Source organism: Lytechinus pictus, chromosome 16 (genome assembly GCF_037042905.1).
Source record: "Lytechinus pictus isolate F3 Inbred chromosome 16, Lp3.0, whole genome shotgun sequence".
Taxonomy (NCBI): Eukaryota; Metazoa; Echinodermata; class Echinoidea; order Temnopleuroida; family Toxopneustidae; genus Lytechinus; species Lytechinus pictus.
Window position 1 is genome coordinate 13,538,780 of NC_087260.1, and position 12,575 is coordinate 13,551,354.

Here is a 12,575-nt window from a genome sequence, read left to right on the forward strand (position 1 = left end):
GACGATCCACTTTCATAGGCTGCTGTTTAAAAATTCAAAATTTTGAGGGTCCCTCTGTCCCGCCGCCCATGCTCCAAGTCATGGTTTTAGCTTTTTTGAACACTCCCTGATGATATGTTTCACTGATATTTTACTCCTAATGATTTAATTCTTTCATTATGAGTGTAGGCTTGTGGGCATGGTAAGATTACCATGGACAAAGAATATTTACCTATTGAAAAATGGTTTTACATTCATGGGGCAAATTCTGAGCAAATGGTAGTGATTGCTGTGACCTTGTGATTATTGACCTGAAAATAATTTTTTATGGCACACAGAAAAGTGATTGTAGCAATATTATTTTCTATTGATTGTAAACTGATTTTGATATTGTTCTTATATTTCTCTGTGAACAACTCTCCTGAGAGAATGCTGGGGGCTGTTTCATAAAGCTGTTCGTAAGTTAAGAGCAACTTAAAGAACGACTGGTGAACCTTTCTTACTCACTTAACCATCGCCAATGAATATACCATTTTCCACAAAGGATCACCAGTCGTTCCTAAAGTCGCTCTAAACTTACGAACAGCTTTATGAAACACCCACCAGAATTCACTGTTAATATATGTAGGATTAAAATTGCAACAAAAATGATCCTTACTGTATTGTCAATGGCATGATATATGAGCTTGATGTTTGTGACATGATTTATCTTCATCTATTGTGTTCAAATATTGGGGTAGATGCAAATATTGTGTCGGAGAATTCTTCTTTGATAATGATAAAACTGTGGACTTTGAGTTGTAACATTCTTTTGAGGTATGCATGTACACCCTTTGATTAAGTGATCACATTAGAATGGGATTCAGAAATGAAATGAGCCCTTCGATCAGACAGCATTGTGACTAGTGTATGTTGTATTTATGTTCTCAAATTTCATAGGAGTTATCAGTTAGGAATAAAAGCAATTAGATCTTCATAGTTCATGCAGGTAAGTTTTTGTATGAGCATATATGATGGCTCAATTACAGCCAGATTAGTAATATACCTTGTTTATTTGTGTAGAGTAACCAGCAAAATCTGTTCGACTTCAGAGATTGTACGAAAGGAGGTACTTAGCGACGAATATTGTGCCTATTGTGGTCTGAAATATTACGTCAACTTGATCGATTTGACTTGCTTATATCACATGATGACTTACTCAAGTGTTTTACATACTCTTCAAAGTATATTTATTATGTTCTGTATGATTAGCTTGTTGTTGAAATGAGTTTGTTTTTGCGTATTAGGTGCTGTGGCCCAGGTGCTGGATAGCCTTGAGGAGATCCAGTGCTTGACAGACTGCGATGAGAAGGATCTTGACTTCCTACACACAATCTTTGAAGATACGCAGCTACACTCGCTGCTTGATGTAAGTTAGTCTGGTGGTGATTGTGATGATGGTGGTTGACATTATATCAATGTCAATAATGCAGATAATAATTCTTTTGATGATATTGAAGGTGGTGGTGATGATGATGATGATGATGACATTGATGATGATGTTGATGGTGATGATGGTCATAGTTGCCGTAGTTGTATGATTGATACTTGTTCTTTTCATGATGGTGATGATAATCATGTTTATGAAGTTAATGATTATGGTAATGATGATGATGAAGTAGGTGATGATGATGATGATGACGACGACAACGATGATGATGATGATGATGAAGAAGATGATGGTGATGTTTGTGGTTGCCATCATAACACGATTGATGCAAATACTAGTTCCTTTGATGATAGTGTTGAATTTCAAGTTGGTGATGATGATGGATACAGTGATTATGAAGTTGGTGATGAATGTGATGATAGTGATCATGTTGATTGAGGTGATGGTAATGATGATGGTGGTAGCAATGATGATGATGGTAGCCATAGTGATTGCCATGTCATGACAAGCTGTGATTAGTGTATAATGTCAATGATGTGATTAATTAAAATAGCATTGATGATTATGATGCTGGTGGTAGTCAGCCAATGATGTGTGAAGATATATGTAGACAATCAAGGAATGGTGATGATAAGAGAGACGACAACTCATTACTGTAGGTGATATTGATGATGTGATGTACATGACCAGAATATTGAGGATTCTGATGTTGGGGATAACCTCACTTGTAAAAGTGATAGCGACTGTTCCGCTGATGGTAACAACAGATCCAGATGTTGGCTGACTGTCTGCAGTTCATGTAAGAAAGAACAAAACATCCTTTCTATTATCCTTAAACACTTTGTTGTTTGCTTCATTTTTCACTTCTACAATTTTCAGTTCGTCTGCCTTGAATCTACAAATAACATTATTTAGTTAATTTCTCTGCTTTTTCTAGTCCTACCCAAAACTCGATGGACATCACAACACGTATACTAATACTTTCTCATATCTCATACTCCATATGGTGTTGGATAAAAATCATATTGCCTCCCTCTTGTGGCGGGAAGCAAGTCAGTCATATCGGGACTGCCCTTCATTATGCATGCAAGGGCACGCTGTATGCTTTTTAGACAGGGACACAGTTCCAATCCAGAATGAGGTCAATTTATAATACAAGTCCTTAGCCAGGTCGTGTACGGGATTTTAATGAAGGTGTAGCATGAATATCTGCATAAACAGAATTTACTGGAATGGACTTGGCATTCACTACATTTAGACTTGAATGTATCTGTGCTGTACAAGTAGCTTCATGTCTATCCATTGATCCAATGTGAATGATAATGTGCTGGTTCCACTGCAAAAGGTACATCCTGGAATGTTATCCTTACCCTTAGTCGCACCCAGCTTTCATAATGTGAAGATTAGTTTGATCCTCAAATTGGCAATAACTGTAAACTTTATATTTATTTTCATAATCTGGCAAAAATTCAATATGGATGTAACGTGCGTGAAAATGAATGACAAAAGTAAAATGTGTTTTACTTTTTAGAGCATTTTACAATTGAGAGCATGTTGGGATTACCTTTCGTCGCATTGCCAATTTAGTGCATGTAGTGATTACCTTTATGACTTTTATTCAGAATTGGCACAAAAGTTCACTATTTTATTCTAAAATGACCGTTCACATCGAATAGGCACCATGTCTAAAATACATGTATATGCAATCACTCAAAGATTTGACATATTTTTTTTTACATCGCAACACAGTAAATCTGTTTCAGTTCAGTAGGAAGAGCCTTAATGCACATGTGTCCCTCCCTTCCAAAAGGGCTTGCCAATGAGTCTAAAGGTGGTTTCAGACCGCCTCGAAGTATCCAGGTATTTTCTGATCTGGAAATTTACCCCGATCAGAAAATACCAGGTAATATTGGCAATGTGAAAGCAAATTACACGTAATCTCCCCGAAAGAAAATACCCACTAAATAGTACTGTAGGTACTTGTCAAAATTACGAGAACTTTCGCGGGGATTTTTCCAAGGTCGCAGGTATTTGGCAATGTGAAAGCAATTTATGGAAACTTTTAGCCCAGCATGTAGTTGGGCGTGGGCGCCGTGGGTGGCTGCTGAGCTAGTGATTTTGAATCTCGCGCCTTGCCTGCTTATCAGACCATACTGCGCACGCTCGTAACTTCAGGAACTTATCCCGAAAGTATGTTTCGGGGCGGTGTGAATGCAGGAATAATTAATAGGTATTTTTTAGCCTAAAAAGTTCTCGTAATTTAACGGGGATTCTTATGATCGAGGCGGTTTGAAACCACCTTAAAAGAGTTTGTTGAACCTTGATGGTTTCAACAGGCATGTTCATTTTTAATACAATACAGTTTGTGGTCAGGTAATGGGAAGGAGGGGAGTATGCCGTTTATCTTTAATGACTTCCCTTTATGCTGTTAATATTTATGTAGGTTTGTGTATGTCAGGAAAGTTAAAGGGATGGTCCAGGCTGGAGATACTTCTATCTCAATAAATAGAGTAAAATTCACAGAGCATAATGCTGAAAATTTGATCAAAAGCGGAAAACAAATAACGAAGTTATTGAATTTTAAAGAGTTGCATTATTCCGGTGAAACAGTTCTAGGCGTGTCTTCATGAATATTCATTAGGTGGGCTGATGATGTCATATCCCACTTGTTCTTTTGTATTTTATTATATGACACAAGAAAAAAGAAAGTGGGGATGTGACATCATCAGCCAACCTAATGAATATTCATGACAATGTGCATATAACTGTTTTCACAAAATATTTATAAACTTTAAAATTCAATAACTTTGTTATTTGTTGACCGATATTTGATGAAATTTTCAGCATTTTGCTCTGAATTTTTCTCTATTTAGATGTAAATATTTTCAGCCCGGACCATCCCTTTAAAGATGATTAAAAATTTATGTTGGTCCCTGTACCCATTCTATGGTATTGAAGGCTTTTTGAAGCTGTTGGGATATGGAAGTAGGTGATATTTTTTTCTATTCTAAACAGGGTGTTTAAAAAAAAGGATAGATGAATTCATGCCCTAAAACAACGATTTACCATTAAATAATGAATGTTGCTTTCAAGATTTGGTTAAAACGGTTTTGATAGTGTTGCAGGGATGTGGTAGGAATTGAAATGGACCATCTTAGTCAAACACATATAACAACACATATAAAATTGATACAGTGGTTGTCTGCTAAGGTTGGATTTCCCTTTAATATCTGTATGTGAACAAGTAGAAATATTTTTACATGTAGGCTGTCTTTGGATGTCCCAAATGTTTTATCAAGAATTGTCTCTCCTGCTTTCCTCCAACCAAGCTCAACGCAGGAGTTAAAAACCACAAAACGCAACGGTCTCTTGTCGTTGCGAACATGAATGTTATCGATTGGTTAGCCCTATCACTTGCCTTTGTGAGTATGCACTCGATAGCACTCTTCTAATGCAACATAATACAGGCGTTGGGTTTCATAGCCTCTGGTCCTCCAATGAGTGCGGTTAGAGATGCAAGCTTTTTTGTCTGCTGCTATGGAGTTATTCTGATAGCATGGATGAGATACATGTGTTGTACAGAGCTAAAAAGATCACTGAAGGGACAAAAAAGTGGCCTTAATAGGCAAGTGCCATTGTAACTCAATTTTCAGGGATTACTTTCATAAGGTTACTCCTTTCTGTATTCCAGTGTTATATTTGTCTTTTGGATAACAGGTGTTTATATAACTTGATAGGTTGACGCAGGAATACCTGACATAGCAATGATGTTGTATGCGAGTTTCTGGTGATCCTATGTTTATGATAGTTATACACTTTTCCCATTTTTGTGTATATTTTTATAATTGGAGGGGTTTTTGTCAACATGAACCCTGAAGGGTTGCTCAAGGTTGGGCTGACATATCAGTGCAATGTGTATGGGAATTGGAGTTCAGGTCTAGTCATGAATAACAGGTCAACTGATGGACATATCATAACATGTAATCAGGTCTTTAGGAAAGAAACATTGAGAAATTTGAACATCCTAGTTACCCAGCCGATTGAACTCATCATACATGTATGAATGTGAGCTGCGTTTTGAAATTCCATCATGTTTCTGGCCTGGAGGGTGGAAGCATTCTCGTCTTTCATTAATACACACTTCCCCCTTAGCTTCCGATACAAGATGAGGCTTTTATTAGAATCTTGAACTGTCGTAGATTCAATCTTTGTTAATGCTCATGTGAATGTTTATAAATGAAGAAATTAGAAGTGAGGGAAAGAAAGAGTAGAATATAGGATGGGGAAGGAAGGAAAGAGGGACAAAATTGTGAATGAAAAAAAATATAAAGACAGGGAAAGGGGTGAGAGAGAAAATATGGAAAACTAAAGAAAGATTATAAAGGAGAAAAATAAATTAATGAAAAAATAAAGACTGAAGGGGGAGGAGAAAATAATACAAAAGAATGAATGAAAAATAAAGGAGAAATAAAGGGATAGATGGATGGATGGAGAAAACAAAAGAGAAGGAGGTGTGAGCAGGGAAGAAAAAATGAAGCAGTAATCTGCCAAATTTAGATCATCAACTTAAGAAATTTCAGAGCTGTAGATTTAATCTTTGTAAGAGCATACTTCTTTGGCCTGAATTCACATTTGTATGTACACTGTCCATGGATATATTGTTCATAATTTTAACATTCTATATCAGACGTGCACTTTAAGCTAGACGACAATCAGACACAGAAATACCTAACAGTCGTGTCAAATACTCAAATCTAGGCCACAGCTACCAGTCAGCCATATTGAATACATATAAGCCTACAGCACAATGTGGGGTATCTTTGCAGAACATACCAATTGTATGAAAATGGCTTGCAGTGTGCATATAAATATAGATATTGTCGAAACCCTTCAAAGCCATTGATGTAAACACAGCTCATAATGGTAAAAAGCGATATAGAAACGCCCCTAGGCTATGAATGTAAACATATTCCAGGTTCCGATCTTGTGCTCTGGATAACGGCTATCAGTTTGAGAAGAGGCCGACATCCTACATGTAAGTATTCCAGGCATCTATGTCTGATGAGGTGAGAGAGATACGTTAAAGTGCGATGCGGCCTGGCCGTGGTCGGACACAAAGACATGGACACTGTCTTTAATGAGGTGACAGTTAAACAAAATGAGTTTGAGATAGAGAGTTCTTGGGGCAGGGTCGGGGGGGGGGGGAGGGGGGGGGGTCAACGGTTTAACTAGGGGGTGGGGACTAATGTATATTACAGCCAACTATTATTGTACCACTGCTCTATAAAATAAGTTGAAACCAAGATTGATGGGGATGTAGAGAAATTGGAATGGGGAGTGGGAAGGAAAGGGGAAGGGGGGGGGGGGTGCTTTGTGAGAGGGAATTGTGTCCTACTAGTCATCATAGGTAGATCCACCCCCCCTCCAAAGGAAAGGACCGGTTTCTATTGAGATGACAGAGAGAGAGCGAGAGAGATAGATAGAGAGGAAGGAGAGAGCGTTGCAGTCCAGCCGTGTCGGAACGCTCCTCTTCAAAGCTCCGGACAGTATCGCAGAAGACAAGTATCACTCGTCACCGGATTACAGTTGTTTTATTGCATTCCTCTCCTGCCATTTTGGCATGACATTTAGCATTTGCTACACATGGAGGCAAATGGGGTTCTTGTACATATGTATCTCACTTAGAACTGGAGATCCATGCAGTGCAGTTCTATGCCTCTCACTATTATATACTTGAGTTACCTGCCCATAGTGGCACGATGGCAACTACTGGGGCCCGTTTCACAAAGTCTTACAATTTTGCCAATATGGTAACTACCATGGGAACTTTGATTTCGATTGGCTGCTGAGCCCTGATGCCATGTTTAGTTTCTATAGTGGTAGAGTTACCATAGTTGTAGGTCCTTTGTGAGATGGACCCCTGTTTTTTAATCAGCTGTTAATTGTGTATTCGATGCAGTGGTAAAACTGTTAATATCTTTAAAAGAGTCAATGTTGAAGGAGAGCCCCTAATGCTTCACTGCCACATCATTTGTAACACCCATTCACTGAGTGATAGTCCCTTCTTGGGTAGGAGTTCTTGGTAATGTCTTACTGCACCTGGGTTGTGTGGCAAAAGGGCATTAGTGCTATGTTGGGAGTGACCTGTTCCCTCATTCATAGTGATCATCCAGAGACTCGTTCACAACATTGTAAAAAAAACTTGGGTGTGCAACGGAAGTCAGTTGGTGTCCGCAGAGGGCCACACCCTCAGGTGTTGAAATTATATTATAGAGATTGAACACAACACCAATTAGTGTATGAGTAGCAACCTAAGGTGTTGTAATAACAGCTACATTTGTATGGGTGTTGAAATAACACCAAAGGTTTTAACACCAGAGTACAATGAGTATTAAGGCACTCCATGTACACCAATCAACACCACATTTGTTACTGTGAGCACTCATTGAGCTGCAGTGTGTCTAAATCTGTGTACGAGTAAGTCAGCCAGCCAGTGGGTTGTATATATCTTCTACACAATGTCGGTTCCCTGTTCCTTTATTAATGTCAATGGAGAATCCAGAAACACGGCTGCATCAGACCATCTGTTATCTCCATCTCGGGTCCAGGCCCTCCTCCGTTCACGTTCATTCTCAGTAATGAATGCGTTACAACCCAACCACTGAAAGACAGAATCTACATCCCTACTTGAGCTTGTTGTCGAGCCACTTTCTGGTTGATTATCTTTCTAGACTTCTCTGAATGCAAATTCTTAATCTTGTACCTTCATTATTTTATCTTCATTTGCTAATAAAAGAATGAACATTTTGGATTGGATATTGGATTTTCAGTTCAAAGGATTGGGGAGGCAACATTTTCATCTGACAGCCTTCACTGGTTACAGGCCGAGGTCTATTAAGGGTGTGTTCAATGTCGGTTTCCAAATTTAAACGGCAACAACATGAATCATAAATGAAAACATGATGACAAAATGCGGATACAATGACAAACAAAGGGTGTATTCAATGTCCTCCATTCCCGGTCGTAAAAGTAAACGTCTTTCAAATTACGGTTCGGAGGAAAATTTAAATGTAAAAAAAGAAGATGCTTTTGTAAACGTGATCAGCTCAGATTTTACTACATGTACCTTCAGCATCGCTAATGTGACATTAAACACAATTGAGTTTTGAAATGTCTTTAAATTTGCTCTTGCAGTGGAAGCCGACACAAGCAGGTGCCAGAATTGACCTATCTAGGATTGGTCAAACTGCACACTAAAGCTGCGCTAACGAAAGCGGGAAATTTAAAGAGGATCAACAAATAATCAGCGTTTATATTTCTGACTCTGAACAGTGCACTCCCGATCGTGTTTGTGTTCTGTTCTTTGTAATTGAGTTTTCAGTCATGAATCATATTGCTGTTAAATTTGAAAATTGACATTGAACACATCAGCATACATATCTGACTGTTACTATGGAAAACTGTCCGATAAAAACAGCTTGTCAGTGCTTACAACTTTCATCAAGCAGTCAGCTAGATTGTTTTGAAATTCTATTATAAAGTTCTAGTTGTATTTAAGATTAAGATTCCGTCAGGCGAAATACAGACGTTTAAGTTACCGTAAACTATTTATCAAGTTTTATTCAACCATGTGTTTTATTCAGAATATAGAAACTAAGGGAAAATGTATATTCTATCTATTTTTATACAAGGAAGGTGTCAACCTTATTAGACAGTTTAATCACTTGTAACAGGTACTAATACCTTTGTGCACAAATACATAAATGATTAATTTTCTCATGCGAACAGGGTTTGTTTTGTTTCATCTGATAGTTAGGAAACCTTTAGAGACCTTATAATTGTCTGTATTAATTATCATCATTTTAAAGTTCACCTCCCAATAACACCAGAGAGTTGTATAGGGTTACGTGTTTAGTCTGCTAGCCATTTCCCTTGGCTGTTGTGTCGAACGTAGCATGACAGTTTAGTGGTCATTTTTCCTCCTGGAAGGAGTCATTTCTTTTTTTTAAAGAGTTCTCTTGAACTGGTTGCATTTAGTGGTTAGGTGGAGAATATTCTAAAAAAAGTAATAATGGCATTAAGAAGAGCAAGAATAAAAAAGGCCTGGGCATTTTTCATATTTAATTCAGCTTTGCAGTACAAGCCATTTGGATTTACCCTGGTTAACCAGAGAATAACCCATATGAAACTTTGTAATTTTTTTTTGAGAGACCCTGTAGTTTAAAGTGACATGAGAACGCGGGCATGAGCATCCTCTCCTCTGCTCCTAATTGGAGCTATTAAGATTTCCTCTCAACAGAATTAATCAGGTGACACTGAGAGCATGCCCCACGAGAGTCATGTGATATGGGCGTTGCTAGGCATCAGAGCCGTCCCACAAGACAAGCTTCTAGAAGATCATAAAAGGGAGGTAGAAATAAATATACAGACAGGAAAGACCTGGGGCCTGTTGCAAAAAGAGCCCAAAAATCAATCGCAAGTCGCAAATGCGCGCTGTTGATTGGTTGAAAATCAAGTTGTGCATGATTTTTAGAGTTGCAATTGATTGCAACTCTTTCTGCAATGGGCCCCTGGGCAGGTTAAACAGCTTTTCACTTTTCGAACAAAAACATCCTCAATATTTTTTTTGTAGGACTTACAACATATTAAACAATACAGTTGTGCTAAAAAGTTGGTGACCCCCCCAAAAAAAACACACTCCTTCATGCTGATTGTTGAATGAAGACAATAACACTCAAATGTACGGCGAGCCAAGAGACACAAACTTTACTGAATGTAACATTTTATCACCTGACTTTTCAGTTAAATATCTAAAACATGGCAGAACTTGAACACTTTAAATATGTTTTCTTTTTCTGGTGGGGTTCACTCGCTTTTGAGCATCACAGTGTATGTAATTTCTTTACCATTTTTTATGCTTAAAGTTTGCTTGAGTGGTACTAGTATTTCGTGCTGAGAGCTCTTTCTGAAGGGCCTGATTGGCTTCAGTCATCTGCACTTTGATTGCATTTTTCTGTCACCTTTGTTATTTATCAAATATCTGTTCCAAGCTCTGCTAATTTATTTCATATTCAGCACTTTGGAAAACAGTTTAATAAACTTTTTTCACTTTATAATTTGATATTCAGATCTCCAATTTCTTGCCTAATACATTGTCCGTTCTGACATTGATTAATCACACATAATTTTCTGAGCAATGGTAGTCAGTAATTACTATTGCAAAGTCTCAAGAAGTCATTTGAGTGCTAAATAAGGTGTCCTATTCGTGGATAAGATCTTCATGATGACTTGTCAGATTTTTTCTTAAATAAGCGGTATCACTTCATGAATTGAGAGGTCCCTAGTTTGAGTATTTTGAAAATGAAGAACAAAGTATTTGATGAGTTAAAAGTATTCATATGGGTTTTACAATTGATATAAAACCTGGTATAATGATGATCCCTACTGTTGCAGACAATATCTTTATTTCAAATTATTTTTCATTCTTTTACAAATTATTTAAATAGAGCATTCTCTGTCGGGAGGTATTGTCAAGACACCACTTGATATCATCTGTCAGCTTCGAACACTTTAGAAGTAAATTATACATGAAACAAATCCTAAATGTCACAAGAAGGCGTCTCAACGCAACCTCCTCTCGCTAACTCTATGCATAACCTATTAACTGTGAAATAAAACGGGCTATTATAGACAGGTTGTAATGGGAGAATGGATGGCTGTGGTGCTAGGGTTGAACTGCTATTAATTGTGTGGTATCTCGACCATGGTATATGGGTCGTATTTCAACGATGCAAGTTGTGAATTCTAAAATGCCCTCTGGTTACGTCTTAAAGACTCGATCCTTGTATCCCGGCTGCTCTTCCGTTACTTGTCTCAGTTGTAAACAGTATTATTTCTACAAAGCTTTTGAATATATGTTACTTGAACTTTATTCGTAATCTCCCATTATTGATTTATGCTTGGACATTCTAAGAAGGCGGGCAATGGAAGCTTGTTGGGAGTTTCTTGAAAACTTATTGAAAATGTCTTGAAAATTTTTTGGATAGAAGTAATTTTGTGTTGTGCAATTTTTGATTTATGATTTGGCATTCTTAGAAGAGGTGTTGAGTCCAGCACAATGTGGGTAAATTTCTTGCTGAAGGTAAACACACCATGGCTGGGATTTGGACCCATGTCCCTCTGATCGAAATACAATGATTCTTAACCACTAGACCACAACTCTACTGACACATTTGATTATGAGTTGAGGTAAATCCATTATGAATAGAATCATGGAATGGAAGGTATTCATATGTGAATAGAACACTGTAGGTCAACATATTCAGATGTGAATAGGTCACTATCAAAATTAACACATTCTAGTTCAAATGGAACCATGCACAATTCAAATCATGTGTGTTCTTGAATGTGTTGCATTAATCGAAGTGAAGTGGGCACAGGCATTTTTCAGTGGTGAATAGACCCTTTCGCAATGCACTGATTTCTACAATGTTCTTTTAATGTCACTCTATCCGATACCTTGAGACACTAATTTGTATCTGTCAGCTGCAGCTCTATGTTGAATTATACATGTGTGCTGGATACCCCGTGCTGTGAAGAAACGTCATCCGTGAAATAGTGTCCATGCTTTCCGTCACATCGAGTAATGTAATCTTAATCACAGTAATATGGTACTTCCAGTCAGAATTTTTAACGCTTTTCTTATGATTTTGTTTAATATTTGGAAGTGATTGACACTTCTATAATTTAAGTTTCAATTGTGATTGTGGGGCATATTTTTAGATTTTAACTGTGCCATAGTCTTTATACATGGTGATGGGGGGAAAATGTATACCATGCGTGACAAAATTGACCATTTACATTATTTGACAGACTTCTTTAATATATCCTTCCATTTGAATAGTGTTTTTTTTTATTATACAGGTTTTGATTTTAAATTTCTAACATGTATGCAATATGGTGTTTCCTTGTTTTAAAAAGAATTAACATATAAAACAATGTGAGCTTTAAAAAAAACTGAATGGTAGAGTTTGTAATGATGGATACTAATGAAGTTGCCAATTTGATGAAAGCTGAGGCTGTAGTGATGTTCACTTGCAACGAGTCAAAGGTGACAACCTTTCTCTCAATGAGGCATACAGCAAGCTAGACCCATCGGTATAATGAT

At 37.5% G+C, this 12,575-nt stretch overlaps 1 protein-coding gene across 3 annotated transcripts in view; it reads left to right on the forward strand.

Moving 5' to 3' along the window:
• LOC129278484 (peripheral plasma membrane protein CASK-like) overlaps positions 1-12,575 on the forward strand; it is a 98,274-nt gene that overhangs the window by 22,217 nt on the left and 63,482 nt on the right. For all 3 annotated transcript variants that reach the window (XM_064111653.1, XM_064111654.1, XM_064111655.1), the window contains exon 9: positions 1,266-1,387. In XM_064111653.1, coding sequence (XP_063967723.1) covers positions 1,266-1,387 — 122 coding nt within the window. The remainder of the gene's footprint in view (positions 1-1,265; positions 1,388-12,575) is intronic.